The 22,171-nt window shown below is 40.2% G+C and overlaps 1 protein-coding gene across 4 annotated transcripts in view; it reads right to left on the bottom strand.

Moving 5' to 3' along the window:
* EIF2AK4 (eukaryotic translation initiation factor 2 alpha kinase 4) overlaps nucleotides 1–22,171 on the bottom strand; it is a 105,526-nt gene that overhangs the window by 46,355 nt on the left and 37,000 nt on the right. For all 4 annotated transcript variants that reach the window (XR_013961224.1, XM_080680480.1, XM_080680479.1 and 1 more), the window contains exons 9-18: nucleotides 20,782–21,317; nucleotides 15,265–15,371; nucleotides 14,490–14,647; nucleotides 10,700–11,112; nucleotides 9,880–9,949; nucleotides 7,625–7,708; nucleotides 5,536–5,658; nucleotides 3,568–3,672; nucleotides 1,677–1,734; nucleotides 1,389–1,468 (exon numbers count right to left, since the gene is read on the bottom strand). Coding sequence is in view for 3 of the 4 variants with exons in the window: in XM_080680480.1 (XP_080536606.1) it covers nucleotides 1,389–1,468; nucleotides 1,677–1,734; nucleotides 3,568–3,672; nucleotides 5,536–5,658; nucleotides 7,625–7,708; nucleotides 9,880–9,949; nucleotides 10,700–11,112; nucleotides 14,490–14,647; nucleotides 15,265–15,371; nucleotides 20,782–21,317 (1,734 nt within the window). In the remaining variant the exon portion in view is untranslated. The remainder of the gene's footprint in view (nucleotides 1–1,388; nucleotides 1,469–1,676; nucleotides 1,735–3,567; nucleotides 3,673–5,535; nucleotides 5,659–7,624; nucleotides 7,709–9,879; nucleotides 9,950–10,699; nucleotides 11,113–14,489; nucleotides 14,648–15,264; nucleotides 15,372–20,781; nucleotides 21,318–22,171) is intronic.

Genomic DNA, 22,171 nt, shown 5'->3' on the forward strand with positions numbered 1-22,171 from the left:
GGCACCGAAAGTCCCCGCCCATACCCAAGTCCATCTCCCCCACCCCTCACTCTTGATGGGTATTCGGAGGCCTGTCTCAACTTTCTGTCACTGCCAAGTGCTCCCCGTCGGAGCCCAAACCCAGGCTTGCGTTTTGATGTGAATTGCCTGCCTAATATATTTTTAAAATTTAGCTCTGTACTCTTGCTTTAAGTGATCTCATCCAATTTCATAGTTTAAAATCCCATCTGGGTGCTGATGACTCTCACATTTATACCTCTGACTCTGACCTTTCTCAGAGTCTTGAGCCTTGAGCCTCTTGCAACCTACTGGACATCTCCAATTGGATTTCTCGTGAGGCATTTCAAACTTAACATGTCTCAAATGGAATTTTCCTGCCATCTTCTCCTCCATATCTTTCCTCAGGTCTCCTCATATCATTCATTTCTCCCCCTGCCGCCCACCTCCCCACCCTTCCTGCTCCAGGCAGAAACCTGAGCAGTGTCCCATTTCCTTCCTTTTCTTCACCCAAATCTACTCCATGAGGAAAACCTGTCAATTCCCCTCAAATTATCTTATATCAGGATGCTTCTCCCCACCTCACTTGGTACCACTCTGGTTCCAGCTACCACCTGCTCCACCCTGGACTTCTGCAAAGCCTCTAGCAGCAGCTGGAGAGACCTCTCACTCGAGATCCTTCAGCGGCTCCCTGTGCCTGGTCCTTATCATGGTTAAGCTGGCCCTGCACGATCAGACCCCTGCCTTCCTTTCCAGCTTCACTTCATGCCTTTCTCCCCATTGCTCACCGCACTGTAGCTATACAGACCTTCTCTTTGGTGCCTTAAATGTGCCAAACTAGCTCTCACCCATCTTCTCTTTATGCATGCTACTGCCACTTCACCCCCTTTTCCTCCCAGGCATGCTACAACCTCCAACTCTGCATGGCTTTTCCCTTCTTTTCCTTTATCCTAACAGCCAACTTCTTGGAAAAGCTTTCTCTGGTTTAATCTAAAGACGATGTCCCTAGTGTTCTCTGGTCACTGGACTCCTTTTCTTCTTAGCTTTTATTGGATAAGCTCCTTGAGGGCTGGAATAAGGTATTTGTCCTATTGCTCGACTGCCTTATCCCTTGTGTTCCTGGGCCTGGCCTGGAACTGGGTTAGTTCAAATCTTCTTTGAATGGATGGAGTGACTGTAAATTATCTCAATAGCAACTGTGTTAGCGTCAGTCACTGTCCTTGGCAACACATGTCCTGTGTAGTGTAGTCACTCAGTATACATGTGGGTATATATAAAATGTTCCTGACTATTTCAGCTGGAAACTAAACCCCAAATGCCATGACCTTGATGTTTTTACTATTGTCTCACTCTTGAGACCTTTCCTTCTCTCCCAAAAGCTTTCCCTTTACCTGATTGTATGCAGATTTGGTGCTTCCTTGGACTTCTGGGCTTACATACAGAGCAGTGCCAACCATCCCAGTCAAATGACCTGCATGGAAGAAGGCAAGAGGAGGGTTTCCAATAACAGAACTTAAAAAAAGGCAAATTTTCATTAAAAAAAAAAAAAAAGTTTCTTGTGCCCTGACTGGGAAGCAAGTCATGACCTCCTGGTTCATAGGTCGACACTCAACCACTGAGCAACACTGGCCAGACTGTGGTGTGTTTTTTAATACATGAATAAAATATACTGAATTTACCTGAAGGGTCTGATTTAATTAAGTGATCTCCTGCTGCATCATCTTGTTTGCCATCAGCCTAAAAGTATAAATAAGCCAAATATCAGATTAAAATGTTATATTATTCCATACAAATGGCTTATCCATTTCTAAATAAAGACTGAATGAAAAATATCACACAGAAACCAGAATAATCATAATAAAGCTTTTTTTTTTTAGCTGTAAAATTTTTTGTTTACTTGGCCCACTAATGCAGAGCTTGCCAGAAACCCAGTAAGATCAAGAAGAAGGGCAATTCACTATAGAACTCTTTCTTTGTGACAGAAACCCCTGAAGCTTATAGAAGCAAATGCCAAAACAGAATCTATTTACTAGGAAGAGGAAGAATATATTAACAACCACCATCACCACCTCACTTTCTAACTTTCCCATTCATCTGGGTCAATTTTTATTCTTTTTTCCTAAAGGCTGGCCACCAAATTTCTACTATCACTGCAAACACCTCTTAAGTAGCCTCACCTTCTTCCACTGTATCTGTGACAGTGCTGATTCACATATTACCCTAAATCACTACTTTGCTGACATTACTCCATAGGTCGCTATTACAAGCACCATCATCAATACTAGTAGCTGTAACATTTTCAGTGCCAGGCACTGTCCACAGCTTTCCTGTAGTCTTACTTTATCCTGCTGACAACTCTCTGAAGTAGGTACTAGTATTAGATACCTTTTGCAAATGTGTTTATTGAGAGGTTAGCCAATTGCCCAACGTCACAACACAAAGAATTGGCAGAGATAGGATTAGTCCAGCTGTGCTCTTATCTACCTCACTATATAAGCTTTCCAGAAAGTAAGTTAAATTCTTTAGTTTGGGCACCAAGATCCGCATCATTTAGCCCTTTCTTGGTCTTAGCATTCTTCTAAATACCCTGTACTGGTCAGGACCACGTTCTTACTGACCCCCTTCCATTTCCTCCCTCTCTGCTCCTTCTAACCTCTCCTTCTAATTCAGCCTCTATTTACCATTTATCCAAATGGATTATTTACCATTAATCCAAATCCTATTTTATTTTCTCTGACCGACCTTAGAATTAACGGCATTTACTAATGGCGTACTATTTTGGAACTTAATACTTGGGCTTCCAATGTCAAGTAACTCTCCCTCTGGCACTCAAGGTCTGCCACCTACAGGACTTTCAACCTCACAGCATCCTCTTTCACCAGACAACATGCTGGCCTTCACACAATCATGTCTGCTCACCTGAGGGCCTTTGCTAATGCTATTTTTGCTGGAAACCCCTATCCTGGTGTCACTATGCCCTGCCCTCAAGCTTGGCCTGCTGGACTCACACCCATCCTTTAAGGCACATTTGAAATGCTGTTTTCTTTATATAGCTTTTCTTGATCCTCATAACCATATGTAAATTTTCTCCTTTTATATCTCTATTTCGCTCACTTTACATTATTTTACCTTTGTATATTAAACAACTACTCTAGAATGCTGTGAAGAACAAACACCTGTGAATTATATGTTGTCTAGGAGTGATGTTTTATGCTTTTTGAGCCTATTTCCTTAAAATAACTAAAAGCCCCTCAAGTGCAAAGTATCTAGCCCAGTGTCTGGTGTGGTAGATCAAAACACAAATTATTTCATAAAGTATTATATGCCTAAATATTGACATAATTATGTCCTAAATTATGTCCCTCAAGTGGAATGCACTCACTAAAATGCATTCACAATTTCAAAGCATAAAAGGTCACTTGCAGCTCACCCCTTCAGACTTGTATCGCTTCCTAGGGCTTACACAGCAGAGCTCACTGATCTCATTACTATCCTGTCTTCTGACACTTCCATTATTATCAAAGCATGCAGGGCACTTTTCAGGCACAGTCTGATTTTAAAAATACTCACAGCAAAGGGTAGATGGTCTGTCGCCAAACCAAAATCACCTATTTTTACGTGGTCGTCGGAATCCAAAAAAATGTTGACAGGCTTCAAATCCCGGTGGATCATTCCCTGATGGGAGAGAGCAAAGAAACCAAGTTTAACCTGTTTCCTAGCTCCCCTGCCTGGGAAACGCTTGCTTTTCTCCACTCATTTGAATTGTACAACATTTACAAGTGCCAACTCATTTTCATGAGGTCTTCCACGGTAATGCTAACACTTCAACTTTGAATCACCAGCACACAAGGAAGGTGCTCAATGAACACTTGTTACATGACCATGCTGTCTCCCCTTCCTAATGGCATTCTCATAATGCGCATTATTCCAGGTACTATAACATAGGAGATAATTAAATATAATAAAAACACATTGTGTGATCCCTTTTACCTTACATAGGTACATTTTGGCTCCCTCAAAAAAACAACAAGTCCTTCTCAAGCATGGGGTTTGTCTGCCTGTATTTCTAGGTGTGGCACCCTTTTAGCTATCCAACAAATGATTAGCAGATACAGAGCAAATTAGATCGAGAGAAGAGAGCACAGGGGCACAGTTGTAGGACCCCAGGATGATATCACAGTAATAGAGTTCTAGTGACCTTCACTAGAACTCATTTTTATTTCCAGCCTTGCAAATTCTGTTTCCACCAAATCATTTATAAATTAGACATGTGTAAATTACAGTTCTGGCTTTTTAGTAGAAAAATGGTACAGTATAAATATTTCAAGGTTAAAGAAACTGAGGCAAAGGAGAAAACATATTTACACTAGCTAAAGCATTAGACAATTCCAATTTTTAAAAAGTAAGAGTGCTTCATCCTGAAGCTAGGCCCATTAGCATTTACGTTGTAATGGCAATTTCTAGCTTTATAATGACACTAGAGGCCCAGTGCATGACATCCGTGCACTGCACGGGGGAGTCCCTCAGCCAGGCCTGGGCCCTCTCGGGGAGCGGGCCTAAACCAGCAAGTGGACATCCCCCGAGGGGACCTTAGCACTGCTGCCACTGCCACTGTGCTCACCAGCCGTGAGCCCAACTCAGGGCTTCTGGCTGAGCGGCGCTCCCCCTGTGGGAGCGCACTGACCACCAGTGAGCAGCTCCTGGGTTGAGCATCTTCCCCCTGGTGGTCAGTGCATGTCATAGCAACTGGTCATTCCGCCGTTCAGTCGATTTGCATATTAGGATTTTATTATATAGGATTTTGTACATGTGGCAAACCATGTTACTCAACAAGACCCATCTCTGTCCTTGCTAGATGACTTTCTGGTTCCTCCATGTTCCTAGGAAGGATGGCACCAAGTCAGAATCAGATAATTTGGCCTGCATCAATCACATTCTTGCTGTATTCTAAACCACATTAGGAGTCATCCTCACATTCTAGGCAAGTTCATATATTTCCTAACCCAGAGGTTGACAAAGTTTTTCTGTAAAGGGCCAGAAAGTAAGTATTTTAGACTTTATGGGCCATAAAACCTGTCATAACTATTCAATTCTATAGTTGTAACATAAAAGCAGCCATAGGCATTATATGAGCATGGCCCTGTTCAATAACACTTTATGGACATTGAAATTAGAATTTCATAGAATTTTCATGTGTCATGAAATATTCTTTTGATTGTTTTTAAATAATCACTTAAAAATGTAAAAGCCATTCTTATAGGCCAGGTTATACATAATGTGGGTTGGATTTGACCTGTGGGCCATAGTTTGCTAATCCTTGTTCTAACCTTCAATATTTTCTTTTAACTTTCATACTTTGTATTATTTTCTTGTCTTTTGACACATTGTTCTAATACCTATAAAAATAGATTATTTTCAATATACCCATAATTTTCTCTCTATTTCTATTTTTCTCCAATCTTACATTATTTGATTTTCTTATTCAGTCCTAAATTTTATATAAAGATAAGTTTTCAGATATGAAATGCTGTAGTTTACTTTCTCATGGATATAAGCCAGTCCATCCAGAATCTCTCGAAAAAGCCTCCAGAGTCTGTTGGTGTCTTGATACAGTCCCTGGTCGATGGTGTCACGTAAAGTGCTCTTTTCACAGTACTCCATCTACGGACAAGAACAAACCAGGAGGGATTTGATTGTACAGAGTTTCAATTGAGGACAGTTGGAATTAATGTAATCCTTCATTTTAAAACATGTACCACAGGTTTCAAATAGCTATGGGAAAGGCTTGCTTTTTTTTTAATTAAAAAAAACCAAAAGTATTAAAAAATTGGGGATGAAATATGCATAATCTTAGCATCCTAACATAACCAATTTTTCATATTACTGTTCATTTAAAAATAATCTTACTTGTTTAAAATCCCTGTCACAAATAATATAAAAATCTGAGAAGTATACTTTTATTTATTGTTTTATAAGATTATTTCTAAACCCAAATTTTCAAGAAGGGCTAATTAACCTAATGATGTCATTAGCCTTTCTCATTTGTACATTACATTAGTGACAGTGACCTTCAAGTCTAAAATAAAATATTATAAATATAAAAACAATCCAGAAAGGGCTCTATTTCACCCCTTAAATGTATTGATGTATCAGAAAACCATGATATATCAACATGTAGCATTTGATTTATAAAACTAGACTATATGTTTCAAACCAGTGCCAGAGTTGAGATTTCTCATGAAGGAGGATTTTACTGTTTTTAAAGAAAAGAACGTCTCATTTTAAAAGAGAGGAACATCCTCTCACGATCCAAATAACCATCTACAAATTCTGACTCACTCTCCAGGCCTCACAAGGGCCTCTCACTCCCACCCACAGTCCTACCACACCTCAGATGCATCTCTTCTACGTACTTCTGCCAGAGAGTAATGGCATGTAGTAGATACTCAATAGGTAGCTGTTTGGGAGACAAATGCTTTATAGTGTGTGAGAGTAGTATCTCAAACATGTTTCTGTTAGCCCTGGCAGGGTAGCTCCGTTGGTTAGAGTATCGTCCTGATACACCAAGGTTTCAGGTTCAATTCCTGGTCAGGGTACATAAAAGAAGCAACCAATGAATATATAAATAAGTGGAACAACAAATCAATGTTTCCCTCTCTCTCTCCCCCTTCTTCTCTCTCTCTCAAATCAATAAATAACACTTTAAAAAAACTTTTAAAATAAATAAATAAGATAAAAAGATGTTTCAGTTAGGGAATACCAAAAACTAGTTCCAATCCAGGGAAGCAACTACCTAATTAGCCTCTTTTGAAAAACTACACTTGTTTGAAAACTGTCAAACTTATCTTCATATTTGAAGACCTGCCTACTTGCAGATATGACTGAATATACTAATAATGACCCATGGTCCTGTTCACTTAGGGTAGAGGCAAGTTTTCCTCTTTGGTTTGTGGCTGTCTCTCTGCTGGCAGAACTCACCACTGTCTAGAACGCCGCCCCTCAGGCATGGGGGCAGGCAAAAGCCAACAGGCTTCCCTTTAGTCAGGCCTCATTGCAATGGGTTAGCCTGTGGCTCTTATCCCCCAGAGGTTCCAGAACAAGCCAGTTTGCCTAAAGCCACGCTGGTGTTTCTTCTGCACATGCAAGGATGTTTGTGCATCAGACCTTAACTGTCCAGATTCAATTTGTTAGACAAAGCAGAGTTGCTTACATGCAGTCTAGCATTTATGAAACTCGGATATGGTTCTAATTACTTCACATACATTATTTTATTTATGCTTCATGAGTCATGGAGATTGCTGTTATTTAATTTACAGATGAGGAACCTGAGGCACAGACTGCTGAAGAACTTTGCCTGAGCTCACACAGCTGTGGCTGGTAGATCCAAGATGTGAACTTACACAGCCTGAGTCTGGAGCCCATAAGCAGCACCCTATGCCGCCTCCTGCTATGGCACAGGAAAGCATGAGTGTGAGGCTGAGGGAAAGGGCCTCCATGCGCGATCCTCTCTGGCCAATTAACCTTTGGTAGTGCCAGTGGGTCCTGCTCTGCCCATTGTCTTGCTCTAGTCTCCTGAAACATATCCACCAGCAATTATTGGTTAACACGCTGCACGCCAGAGCCTCACCTGGATGTAGAGGTAGTGTACAGCTTCAGTGGTCACCGATAACTCACTTTCATGGCAACTGTTCTTCCCATTGCAGTCTTCATCCTAAACCAAGGGGAGCACACAAGAACTCAAAGTGGGGGCTAAAATTAAACAAGGCCATCATCATCAACTCATTTGTACCTGCCCCCATCAAATACTTGGTCATCCCATTGCCTTAGTTAGAGAGAAGATCATCGGGCAGAACACAATCACTGTCCTTTAGTTGCTTACAGCATTCTAAAGACAATTTTGCTATTATCTGAATCCGCTGTATAGTTTCCAGGTCTGTCACTGTACAGAGTAATTGATAGGGAAAATAAAAAAACAGGTAGGAATTAAAGGTGTGCCATCTACAGAAAAACTCCATGTCAAGTCAGTTCTTTCTTACCATTATATCTTTCTCTGGATAAGGAAAGCAGAATGTGTACAGACTAATACTTCAAGGCTTTAGTTTTACTGAATGCCTTCCTTTGGAGACAGAAGATTAGAAATTCATCTTTAGCTAAAACAATTTAAATGGATCATATGACCCAAACACCCTGCCCTTTGGGCTACACTGCTTCAGAGCAGGTCCTCCAGTGCCACTTACAGCCACTGATCCTCTCTACTACTTTCCATATGGCTAGTCTGTTTGTCTCCTTCAGCTAATTTTCTAACTCATGTCCCTGTTTTTAAAAAATTATTTTCTCTTCTAATAGATGTAATTAAATACTCCCCCACCCAGGTATAGAAAAGAGCATTCAGCAGCATTTGACCTTTTTCTTTTGTCATGAGTGTCTTTACTCTGCTCCAAATTGCTTGCATTTATTAACCAAATATGCCAGTTCAAAATGGCCTCAGTTAATTTAAGAAAAAAAAAATCTGCCATTTGGGACTGAGGCCTTGACAATTTCTGACTTACACTTTCTTTGTGGAAGCACTCTTCAACATTTTTCCTTTATCAAAGAAAAATAATTCTGATCTGGAAACAATCACATCTTCCTCTTGAATCATTTATATACTCCGGGGATTATCTGTAGAAGATTGTTAATCTCCTGGAGGCTTCTCCCCATTAATTAGAATGCTTGTGGGATAGTGCCCTTTACGGAGCAAAGCCAGGTGTGTAAATCTGGTGGCATCATAATAATTAAATGCATTAACTAATGCTAAAACCAAAGAATGTTTGCTTTAGCAGTTTACAGTATTTATAATATTATTACTGATTAATTTACAATTCATAAATTTAAATCAAGAGGATGATTTTAAGGGTGATTTTAATAGAAAGGAAAGTACTTATAAAAATACTGGTTAATACATTTAAACCTCCTTCAAATCAATTTACCTGCTTATCTAACAGAATCTATATGTGGATTTTGCTTTATCTACTATAAATGCTTCTTATAATTATTAATAACTATATTTTCATTTCTGGTAATAAAATCATTGTATTGAACCCCCAGGTGCAGAATGCTTCTCTATATCAACTGATGGCCCTAGTAGTTAAAAAGCTTCATCCTGGACTCCATGTACCAGCATCAAGGGGCTTTGCTGGCCTGGGCAGAGAAAAAAAACATAATTCAGTGGGGTTCAAAGCCTAGCATAGTGTTTTTCAAATTTTTATGACCATGACCCATATGAAGAAAGAAATATATTTTATATCACACCAAGTGCACATACTCATGAGAGACAAATTCCACAGAGTTTACCTTTATTATCGTGACACATTTTGGTATTCTATACTCCTCTCTAGAGCATTAAGAATAAAATAAAGCTGGTTGTGATTCTCAAAACTGATTTCATAACCTGTTACAGGTTATGGCTCAGTGTTAAAACACTGTTCTAGGGGATGGATTATGAAAATAAAGAATCAAGATTAATTGATGTGGGAGAGAGACCTACTTTAACTCCACAATTAGGCTGTTTAGTTATTCAATTAATTTATATTCAATCCTCATCCCCAACTATATAAAGTTTCCCAAAATCCTCAAGGAAAAGGTTTTATCTTTAAAAAATACAAGGTATCAATTTATTTCTCTTTTCTAAAACCAGGCATGTTTTATTAGGTGGATAAATTAAGTCCGATAAATAAACATGTGAGTAGCATATATTTTAAATAGTATTTTAACTTGAAGGTTTCTATATTTGCATATCAGATTAAGGCTATTTCACCTGAGATTTGTAACATCAAACATAGGTTTTCTTACATACTCACCCCATGATGAATAAAATGGTGTAATTTCTATTTATACATCTACCTGATTCTGGCTTTTACTGTTCTCATCTTCATTGTCAAAGATGATATCACTTTCAGAATCTGAAGCAGGTCTTAAAAAGAAAAATAGAAAACTACTAAAGAAACCAAAATCCCTATTATAATTTTGAAAATCACAACTTGTTAATGACTAGGAAGCAAAGCAGCTAGAGACACCATACCATGATCCTGCAGGCATAAATCTGTCCACAATAACATGCTAATTTGTACTCCCCTAATATATGATGAAACACAGAACTCAATTTAAATAAAAATTGGCCTGAATAATTTTCCTGAAAGAAATTTAATAGCCAAGAGTTATGATAAACTGTATCCAACTTGACACAATGAAGTAAAGTCATGAGATTAAATGACTGACATCTGAGATGAGTAACTAGAGTTTAGGATCTTAATTATTGGTTTGGTAACCTTTTCTGGAGCTGCGGTTGTTGGCATTGTATCAAGACTCCAAATTAGTTCTTCAATGTGCCACAGAGTTGTAAGCCCTTATCTAAAAGAATGACCTTTTAAAGAAGTGTATTAAATATATTAAGATGAGGTATTGGAAGAAATTTCTATTTTTCCTTTCTCCCAGTCTTGGGTTTTGGAGATTTTGAAGATAATGGGGGAAAAAACCCTTCGGATTGCATTTGGTTACTCTGTAAAAGTGGGTTTCATATTTTGTTTTGTTTTTTAACATGGTAAACTGGGCTTGATTTCTAATTGAATGCCCACTCCCTGCGATGGGCTTGGGGTATAAAACTGGGCGTGCCCCCAGGCAGCCCGGCCCCTGGCAGTGCTCCGCCAGCGCTGGGCGCTCTTACAGGAAGGACTGTGAGAAGACACCGTCAAGCTCATCCTCCTCGTCCTCGCTGCTGGAGCCCTGGCCTGCGGCTGAGCGCTCCGCCGAAGTGCTCCACTCCACTGAGCTGGTGAGGATGGGCGGCGGCGCGGCCGCCTCCACACTGTCCAGGTCGTCCGCGTCACTGCCGCCCACCCCTGGCCGGGACACCGCTTGGCCATCCTGGGCCTTGGGCCCTGTGTCCTCGGGCGAAGTGCCCGGGCCTGCCGGCCGCTCGTGTTTCTCAATCCAGGCGTTGTAGTAGCGCACGATGTTCTCATGGTGGAGGCGCGACAGCAGCGTCACCTCGCCCTTGATCCTGCGGAAGTGCCTGCTGGCCGGGTTGATGGGGATGCGCTTCACCGCGTAGCAGCAGCCGTCCAGCTTGTTCTGCACCTGCACCGCGGACCGAGAAGGACCAGGTACCATCAGTCGCTCAGAACCTAAGCAGACTGGCATCTGTAGCGTCACCCAAGCCCTCCCAAGGAGAGCCTGGAGTTCTGAGTGAAAACAGCTCCAGTCTGGGACTCTTAAGCTGGAAAAAGTATTGACAGCCAAAAACTTAGAAAACATCTCACCCTAAACCAGATGTATTTAAATTGCTAAGAGCCCCTGGGGAAAACAATGTCCATTTTAAGCATTAACTGTATAGACAACTTTTCTAATAGCACATCTGCTATCTAATTTCTAAGTAAAACCTTGTTCCTTTCTTAACCTTGGTTTAAAAATACTTATTTTCTAAAGTCAGTGTAAGGCTTCAGAAGATGACTTTAGTTTCTCTGATTTTTTTTTTTTTACTTTTAAAGTCTACTAAACACAAACTAAACTCCAAAAATTTCAACAGACCTAAATGAAAATTCTAATTCTCAACTATAAAGCTGTGTGAATTTAAACTAATTAATTTCCTTGAGACTTACTGGTAATTTTCTCATGTATTAAATGGCATCTATACCACTTTCTTTACCTCAAAGGGTGACTATAAAGATTAAATGAGCCCGGCCTGTGTGGCTCAGCAGTTGAGCATCCACCCAGCAACCAAGAGGTCACTGGTTCCACTCCCAGTCAGGACACATGCCCATCCCCAGTAAGAGGTGTGGGGGAGGCAGCCAATTGATGATGTTCTTCTCTCCTCAATGTTTCTATCTCTTTATCCCTCTCCCTTCCTCTCTTTCTAAGAAATCAATTAAAAAAAAACATTAAAAAAAGATTAAATAAGCCCTGGCCAGATGGCTTAATCAGTTGGAGCACTGTCCCATACACCAAAAGGGTGCAAGTTCAATTCCTGGTCAGGGCACATACCTAGGTTTCTGATTCAATCCCCAGTCAGGGAGCATTCAGGAGGCACCTTATTGACATTTCTCTCTCACATCAATGTTTTTCTCTTTCTCTCCCTTCTTCTCTCTCTGAAATCAATGGAAACATATCCTTGGGTGATGATTGAAAAAAAAAAAAAAGATTAAATGAAATGAGGTGGATAAAGCACCTGTATCAAGGCTGCACAGAGAAAGGTTCTCAGTAGGTAGCAGCAGTTGGTATTAAGACAAGTAATGCCCACTGATTTTGTTAGAAAGACTGCAGATTTACCACTGGTATATACTGAAACTAGAACAATATCATTAGCAACACAACAAAATGTAAGTAAAAGTTTCAAAGCCAAGTCTCAGGCATCCTTATGCTGGGCAATTTTACTGTGCAGTTGGGTTGACTGAAGTACTTTTTATAAAATTCCATTCACCAGAATATTCGAGACTTAACACTGCAGGTCAGCTGAGGTAATGAAAAGCAACAACTTGAAAATGGACAGAGGGAGAAACTAGTTGATTACAGAAAAAAAACACAGCACATCAAGTGTTTGGTTCATAGGTTTCAGATTACTGTGTATGTGTGTGTAAACAGATGCTTTCAAGTAAAACAGATATGGGTCTGAGAACAGTGGGAAGTCTTAGTATTGTCTTTCAATCTCCTATCTCAGTACATATCATATATATTGTGAGTCACTGGGGTGTGGAGCTTGCTATACTGGAAAACCCTAGGAATTCACTTATTCAAATGGAAAAGCACACGAACAGTAATGGGTCCAACTGCCAATGAAATGCCAGACCATTGAGCAGACTGCCCTGCCCTAACCGGGAGACAGAGAGGGGGTGTGAGGGCTATGGGGTTCTCACAGGGAGAAACTACAGGAAAAACTTCGGTGTTTAAGTTACTATGATGTTTTAGTTATATAAGCTTACTAATAATTTTTAAGTACTTATAAAGAAATGAAGCTTTGTATTTTTGTTGGTTGTTTTTTGAAAAAATACCTTTATTGATTTTTACGGAGAGGCAGGGAGAGTGATAGAGTTAGAAACATCGATCAGCTGCCTCCTGCATGCCCCCTACTAGGGATTGAGCCTGCAACCAAGGTACATGCCTTTGACCAGAATCGAACCTGGGACCCTTCAGTCTGCGGGTTGACACTATCCACTGAGCCAAACTAGGGATGTTTGTTTTTTAAAATATATTTTATTGATTTCAGGGGAAGGGGGAGAGAGAGAGAGAGAGAGAGAGAGAGAGAGAGAGAGAGAGAGAGAGAGAAACATCAATGATGAGAGAGAATCAATGAATGGTTGCCTCCTGCACACCGCACACTGGGGATCAAGCCCTCAACCCGGGCATGTGCCCCGACCGAGAATCAAACTGTGACCTTCTGGTTCATAGGTCGATGCTCAACCACTGAGCCACCATGGCCGGGCTGGTGTTCAGCATTCAAAAATCTAAAATATAAAGAAGTTAAAGGACTTCATCAAAACTACAGGTTGAGCTAGAGGGATAATATATACTTTAATGATTCACTCCTCTTAAAGATAAGTGTGATGACCTGGTCAGCGTATCTGTCCGCAGTATATCTATTTAATCACCTAAATGTAATGTCTCTAATTTCAAGAAGAAAGTTGAAAATTTCCCATACTATAACATCCTTTTGGAAAATTGGCTTAAGATGGTCTTTCTATCCCTGATAACCACAAAAAACAAATTCAATTATTTTTTTTTATGTAAAAGGCCTTCCACCGTAATACTAGTAATGTTTCCTAATAACAGTGCAGAATCCTAAATAGACATATGCCCTACTTTCTTACGTGTAAGATGACATATATCTTATATGGACTTAATAATACTATATTAATCTGGGTCTCCTAAATTCAAACAAAATACTTACATTATATAAAAATAGCTGAAATCTTTCCCAAGGGACAGATAATAATAAAAGTCACCCAAATAGACTGGACCAAAGAAGGGATGACCTAACTACAGCATACCTTAATAATGTATCACTAATTTCCCATCTCAGTAAGAGATGGGAAATAAAAGCCACCAAGACCATCTGGGGCCATTTCCCAGTTGGAATTCCATCTTAGTTCTAACCTCGCAGCCCTTTTATCTACAGCAACCCTGAAAGCAAACGGGAGAAAAAGAGAATAATTTTCTTTCTAAACCAAAGCACACAAAAATGTTCTTCATGTAAAGGTCTTGACTCCACTTGGGCTGTTACAATCATGTGGTTTTCACATTAATAACACTGCATCAACCCAGGGAAGAAGAATGATGTGTTCTTAATGTGTCCAGTGTAACTTTAAATAAAGCCTTTAACTCCATGAAGGTGAAGATAATCATAGTTTCAAATGATAGAATTCACTTCCCTCCTCGCTCTCAAAATAGAAGTCAAGTCCGTAGTGCAAAAATGGAACAGAGCAGGAGCTCTAAAAGGGACTGGGGACCACCCTGTATCACACCTTGATGACAGCTCCAAAAGCTCCTTTGCCGAGAAGCTGTAATTCTTCAAACTCATTGAAATAGCGGGAAAATTGTCTCTGTGTCTCACTGAAGAATGCAGCACTGGGTAGCTGGTTGCTAGGAATAACAGTCTCAATGTAATCTTGTCCTCCAAAATCTGAGATAAAACAAAAGGCAAGAGGCAAATGAGGCATTAGAAATACAGGAAGAGCTGCAATCTACAACGATTCAAGCGTTGACAGAAGGGGCCCCAACCAGTAGTTTGAAAAAATACCTCTTACTTGGAAGACTGTTTAATACTTTCCTCACCTTGTCCTCTTTAAAGTAGGTAGAAATATATAATTGGGCCAAGTTTACAGGTGTAGGTAACTGAGACAGAGAGTAAAGAAATGACTGGACGACAGAGCCAGAACCCAAACCCAGGTCTCCTAATCTATCCCAATCTCTACTGAGATCCCTTAATATGCTACTTAAGTAGCAGCAGGGACATCCAGTTACGTGGTAATAAGGGCGACATGACAAGAAGAGTTAATAAAGACTAAAAGAGGCTACACCAATGGTCATTCCATCAGTAGAGACTGGAAAAGCCAGCATGGCAAAAACAGTTCCAGGCACACAGGACACATTGAATGAATGGATTTATTAGTATGTATATAGCTCAGCAAAAAACAGATAAATCATTCATGTAGTCCCTTCCAGTTTTAGGTTTATATATACTTTCTAAGTAATTTATATCAAGCAGGGTATATAAAAAAAGAATGGTAAAAGACTCACCTTCAGGACTTTGTTCCAGTAAAGGTGTTTTTGGCTGAGGATTTATAAAGCTGTGTTTCAACAGCTGCTGAGGACTCCACCTTTCCTTGTCATCCAGGCAAACACATCTCAGTGAGAGGGAAGAAAGAATCTCAGCAACACAAAATAAATGCTAAACTAGTTAATCTAAGGCATTTATCTATGGGTTTATCTTGTAAAGATACACATTAGAGAATTCATGTTACTTATGAACTCAGAGGAATTTAAATTAATAAACATTCCTGCAGGATTTACATGCTAAGCACCAAGCTGGGTACAAATGGGGAATCAAAAAACGTATACAGCAGCCAACCAGATGGGAAATGATATTTGCAAACAGTAGCTCTGACAAAGGTTTAATTTCCAAAAGATATTAAGAACTCATAAAACTCAACACCAAACAAACAACTCAATCAAAAGGTGGGCAGAAGACCTGAAAATACACCTCTCCCAAGAAGACACAGGAACAGCCAATAGATATATGAAAAGATGTTCAACCACACTGGAAATTAGGGAAATGCAAATCAAAACTACAATGAGATGGCCATTATCAACAAGACAAGCAATAACAAGTGTTGGAGAGGTTGTGGGGAAAAGGGAACCCTCATTCACTGCTGATAGGAATGTAGACTGGTACAACCACTTTGGAAAGCAGTCTGGTGATTCCTCAAAAAATTAAGAATAGAGCTACCATACAACCCAGCAGTCCCACTCCTAGGTGTATACCTGAAAACCTGGAATCATATATTCACAAAGATATATGCACCCCTAAGTTCACTGCAGCATTATTCATGGTGCATAAGACATGGAAACAACCAAAGTGTCCTGCGATAGAGGACTGGATAAAGAAGATGTGGTACACATACACAATGGAATATTACTCAATCACAAGAAAGGATGAAATAGCACCATTTGCAACAACATGGATGGACCTTGAGAACATTATGCTAAGTGAAATAAGTCAGTCAGGAAAAGCTAAGAACCGTGTGATTTCACTCATATGTGGGATATAAAACTGAAACTCATGAACACAAACAGCAGTGTGGTGGCTGCCAGAGGGAAGGGGGTGGGGGGCGGGAAGGGGGTCCTAAGATAGGTTGACAGGAGAAGATTTGACTAGGGGTGGTGGGCACATGGTACAATATACAGACCTTGTAACATAGAAACCCACACCTGAAATCTACATGTTCATGTTGACCAATGTCACCCCAATAATTTAATTTTTAAAAAGTGTACAGTAGTCCCCTTAGCTATGGTTTCATTTTCCATAGATTCAGTTACCTACAGTCAACTGTGGTCTGAAAAATATTAAATGGAAAATTCCAGAAATGAACAATTCTTCAATTTTAAATTGCACACCATTCTGAGCAGCACAATGAAATCTTTCACCGTTCGGCTGTGAATCATCCCTTCATCCAGCATATACATTACCTGCCTGTTAGTCACTTAGTATCCATCTTGGTTATCAGATTGACTGCTTATGTTCAAGTAACACTTATTTTACTTTATAATAGCCCCCAAGCACAAGAGTAGCCTAATGCTATGTCACGAAGCCTACATCATCCACCTTACTCCATCTCATCATGTACGCACTGTATCATCTCACATCACCATAAGAAGAATGGTGAGTACATACAGTACAATAAGATATTTTGAAAGAGAGAGACCACATTCACTAACATTTATTACAGTATATTGTTATAATTGTGGTATTTTATTAGTAGTTATTGTTAATCTCTTACTATTCCTAATTTATATATTAAACTATCATAAGTATGCATATATAGGAAAAAAACATAGTGTTTATAGGGTTTGGTGGTATTTGTGGTTTCAGACATCCACTGGGGGTCTTGGAACGTATTCCCCTTGGAAAAAGGGGTACTACTCTAGTCTCCAGAGACTGAAAGACTTACCCTCATAGAACAACGTTGAAACCATCTAAAATAGCACAAGTATGCTATGAATTTTCACTCCCATGTATAGTTCAATGACTTGCCATGCTTAAACATGCCTTTCCAGGGACCAGTCATAAATCTTTCCAAAGGAAAGGCAAATCATATATCTGAGGTAGGGTTGGGACCCACTATGATTCACTTTAGATAAAGTTGTTCATCATAGTATGAGGCTATTAACAATTAAGAACTACTTTTTAAAAGCCCCACACTTTATCATATACTTTCTTTTAATTTTCATTCCTTAATCTTATTAGCTTACTGTTGATTTTTTGTTTTTAATGTATGAAAACAAGCCATACCTTTAACCCTGTGGTTCTTAAACTGGGGTCCCTGAACAGCAGTGTCAGTATAACTATCATTTGTTAGAAATACAAATTCTACTCCATCCCAGTCCTAGTAAATCAGCAACTCTGAGACTTTGGGCAGTAATCTGTGCCTTAACAAGCTCTCTAGGTGGTTTCAATGCAAGATAAAGTCTGAGAACCACAGTTCTAACTAAACTAAACTGTTTGGCTGTCATCACAAATGACCTAAGTAGCACCACTTGGTAGCAGTTGATCCTAATTATAAACAACTAGTGGCCCAGTGCATGAAAATTCATGCACTGGAGAGGGGGTGTCCCTCAGCCCGGCCTGCCCCCTCACATAGACCAGGAGCCCTTAGGGGTGAGAGGCGACCTGGCGATCAGGGGAAGGTGACGCCCCATCACACCTCTGCTGCTGCCACTGCCGGCAGTGCAAGCCTCAGCTGGCCCTGGTTACTTGAGCCTCGGGTGGCCCTGGGAAGCTGGGCAGCTGCCATCCGAGGCTTGTCTACACCTCGGGCCAGCCCTGTGCAGCTGGGGGGCCAAGGGGATTGGGGGACTCTGGAGGCAGGCTTGTGGAGCAGCCTGCTCCCCACCCTCCCGCGGGGCTGAGGGGACTGGGTGCCTCCATCTTGTGGCTGTGCATGCCGCCATCTTTGAGGGCATGACAGTGAATTAGCATATTCCCTCCTTATTGGCTGTGGGTGCCACCATCTCTGAGGGTGGGGCAGTCAATTAGCATATTCCCTCCTTATTGGTTATGGGTGCCACCTTTGCGATGGTGTGACGGTCAATTAGCATATTCACTCTATTAGATAGGATGTAATTAAAAGAATCAACCATTATTCTGAATTCTGGACTTAAAACCTATCCTATAGCCCTGACTGGTTTGGCTCAGTGGATAGAGCGTCGGCCTGCGGACTGGGGGGTCCCGGGTGGTCCCGGGTTCGATTCCGGTCAAGGGCATGTACCTTGGTTGTGGGCACATCCCCAGTAGGGGGTGTGCAGGAGGCAGCTGATCGATGTCTCTCTCTCATCGATGTTTCTAACTCTCTATCCCTCTCCCTTCCTCTCTGTAAAAAATCAATAAAATATATTTAAAAAAAACAAAAAAAAACCTATCCTATATAATAAAGAGCTAATATGCTAATTAGACCATATGGTGGAATAACCTTCCAGAACTATCTTCCGGGATGACTTTATGGAATGACCAGTGAGGGGGGGCAGAGCTGTGAGGCAGCTGGAGCTGCTGCGAGGGCCAAGGTGGCAGCTGGGGCTGTGAGGGCCGAGCCCCTTGCACGATTTTGTGCATCGGGCCTCTAGTACCTGTATAAAGTGGTGACAGCAACTATCATAAATGGTAATATTTTATTTTTTATATCACAGCACTAAAAAGTAAAGCACTCAATTTAATACACTGAAAGGGCAACAACAACAAAAAAAGATGGTAATAAAAGCATTTGGATAAGATACTATATTTTCCCCTAAATTTAGGATTTTTAATTCTGTCAGCAAAACATGAATACCTTCTCCTTGCAGATACTATGAAAACATTACTGATAATGGAAAAAGTCTTTGACAACCATGGATATTGATTTTTTTTAAATGGTATCATCCTGCACATATTATTCTTTAATTTGCTCTTATCTTTTGACCACATAAAATATACTTTAGGGAGAGAACACAGCATAAGAATCAAAGTTGGCCCATTTTCACAACTGTATGTATGTCATGTCTACTTCTATTTTATGGTACATAGGAACTATCTTATTTAAAGATGAGTGCAGTTGCCCGGCCAGTGTGGCTCAGTGGTTGAGCATCAACCTATGAACCAGGAGATTACAGTTTGATTCCTGGTCATGGCACATGCCTGGGTTATGGGCTCCATCCCCAATAGGGGGTGTGCTGGAGACAGCTGATCAATGATTCTCTCTTTTCATAGATGCTTCTTTCTCTCTCTCCCTCTCATTTCCTCTCTGAAATCAATAAAAATATATTTAAAAAAATAAAGATAAGTGCAGCTACTTTAGTTTGTAATAGGTATTCCATTAGTGACAGGAAATAACAATATGGATTAAGTCAGATGGCAGTTGGGATAGATGGAAATAGAAAAAGAAAGGTTAAGGGTAAAAGAAATGAAATGTAGGGACTGAATGAAATGAATTAAAATGATTGGCTGGGAAAAAGAAATAAGGTGAGAAATAAGACAGATTGTTAGAAAGAGAAGAAATCCAGTCCAGGTCAACTTGCTGGAAAGTGGGACTAGGGGAGTATCTAGAAAAACCCAAAGTTAAGAGACCTTATTTCTCACTTAATAGAGAAACAGAGAATGTAGGTCTGGCTTGGACTGAAAGCAGAGGCAGAACTAACCTAGAAAGCACTGAGTGAAAGGACCTGCACAAAGACTAGGCCAGAGGAAAACCGCTCAGTAAGGATTCTCTTAAAGTGGATAAAACTTGGCTCTGCAATTAAATGTGCACCTGTAATTCATAGATGTCGAAAATCTTCTGGCTAGAGCAAGGAAGTCGTTTGCTTTCTAGGGCTTGGCTGAATGAGACATTGCTGATGAAGAAGAATGGTTAAGAAGAATAAGAGGCTCTGGCCAATGTGGCTCAGTTGGTTGGGCATTGTCCTGTGCACAGAAAGGCTGCTAGTTTGATTCCAGTCAGGGCACATGCCCAGATTGTGGGCTCAATCCCCAGTAGGGGGAGTGCAGGAGGCAGCTGATTTCCCTCTGACATTGATATTTCTCTTTCTCCCCTTCTCCCTTCTTCTCTCTCTAAAAATCAATTTAAAAAATTCTTAAAAAAAAGAAAAAGAAAGAAAGAACAAGGGGCAGAATTAGTACTCTCCTAAAGATGTTTTCTAAACAGGAGGCCTTGCCTTTGACCCCTTAGGAACCAGAAGCAAAGGTAGACAGAGAGCTCTTCCATTTGGATTACCTGGGGCATATCCACCGTAGCCATCCTTACTGACTTCCTAGAGCAGGCAGTCCCCAAAAAGCAGTTTAAAAATAAATTATTAAGCCCAAGTGAATTTAGGAAAATGTGGGAGTTAAGGGAATCATAAACATAAGAAAACAGAACATATGTGGCTGGAAAAGAATTGAGAAAACAAAGAATGAACTCTAATTCTGTTGCCCACTTTTCAGCTTACACACATCACGTAGATGTTTAGCATTCAAACACAATAAAAGCACAGCAGTAAAGTGCAATTAGAGAGAATCTCAATGTTACTCACTTCTTCAGAAAATCTTGAAAGTCAGCAGGTAAGTCACTAGGGATGGTCACAGGGTACTCTCCACATTCTTGTCCTTGGCTGAGAGAGAGCAGCAAAAGGCCAAGATGCCAAACATCCCCTTTCTTCCCTGTTTTATAAGGCAGAGCACTGTCACTAAAACGAACCCGAGTTTGCTCAAACACATCCTCCTTGCAAATGTCTGCGAGGCGCTTAGAAATGCTGTAGTCTGTAATCTTGATGGTGCCCTCTGCGTCCACCAAGACACTTGATGTACCCAGAACCTTGTGCACCACGGAATTGCTGTGCAAATAATCGAGGCCCAACAAGAGCTGAGCTGTGTACTTGCGAAGCAGATGCACAGGGATGGGGCCTGTGTGGCTCAGGTGTGCAGCAAGGGAGATCCCATTGAAGTGCTCCACCAAAATGTGCACCACGATGGAGTTGTCTTGCTCTCTGAGATTCATTGCAAAGTAGCGTACTACATTGGGATGGCTCAATTTTACCAGTGAGTTGAATTCTGTTTCCGCCCCTTGAATCTGATAAGGAAAAAAAAGGTAATACTGGGTTGATCAGCATTATCTGGTGTTTCACTTCAAAAGTGAAATATTTAATAGAAAACATACTTTCAAAGGATAAGAGAAGGAATATGGCCTGAAGTGACACCTCCTCTAAACCGTATGGTCAACCTAATAGTTCATAAAGTGGAAAAAATTTAGTTAATTCTCAACTTCTTTGATCTCAAAACTTAGTGTATAAATACTATAAAATTAGTGAGCAGCTTTTAAAATTTCTTTCGCAATAGGCTATCAAAACAAGGAAACATTAATTTCAAAATAATTAATTTAAAAAAACCTTTCTGATTATAAAGATTAACTGTCAAAATTTTAATAAGTACTAATACAAAAGAAAAACCCCATAAAACAAAAACAACAAATTATCTATGTAATTACCACTGAAAGACAATGGTTATGATTTTGGTATTTACTTCCAGATTTTCTTCTATCAGAAATACACCTACCTTCTAAACATAAGACTTTAACCTACAGTTTTGTTACCTTTTTATTATGTAACACTGCAATATGTAATATTAAATGTTCTCCTTAAACTCCATGTTATAAATTACTCTAGAATTCTCAAGTCCCCTAGAATTCAGTTTTTAAGCAATATTTCAAAAGATTGCAAAAAGCATGCTTATGCAGCACTATTGAGAGATGGCTATTAATGCCATAATAGAGGCTGAGAAAGGAGGTTAAGAAAGCAGCTGCAAAAGTTTGGGTCACGCTGTGAAAGTTTGGAAAGAGGAAGCAAGAAGCTGAGAAAACTGGTAAAGAAGGTGCTGGTCCCCCACCATCCCTCTAGTTAAACTGATCTCACATCATTTTGATCATCT

The sequence above is a fragment of the Plecotus auritus genome (genome assembly GCF_963455305.1).
Source record: "Plecotus auritus genome assembly, chromosome: 1".
NCBI classification, from domain to species: domain Eukaryota; kingdom Metazoa; phylum Chordata; class Mammalia; order Chiroptera; family Vespertilionidae; genus Plecotus; species Plecotus auritus.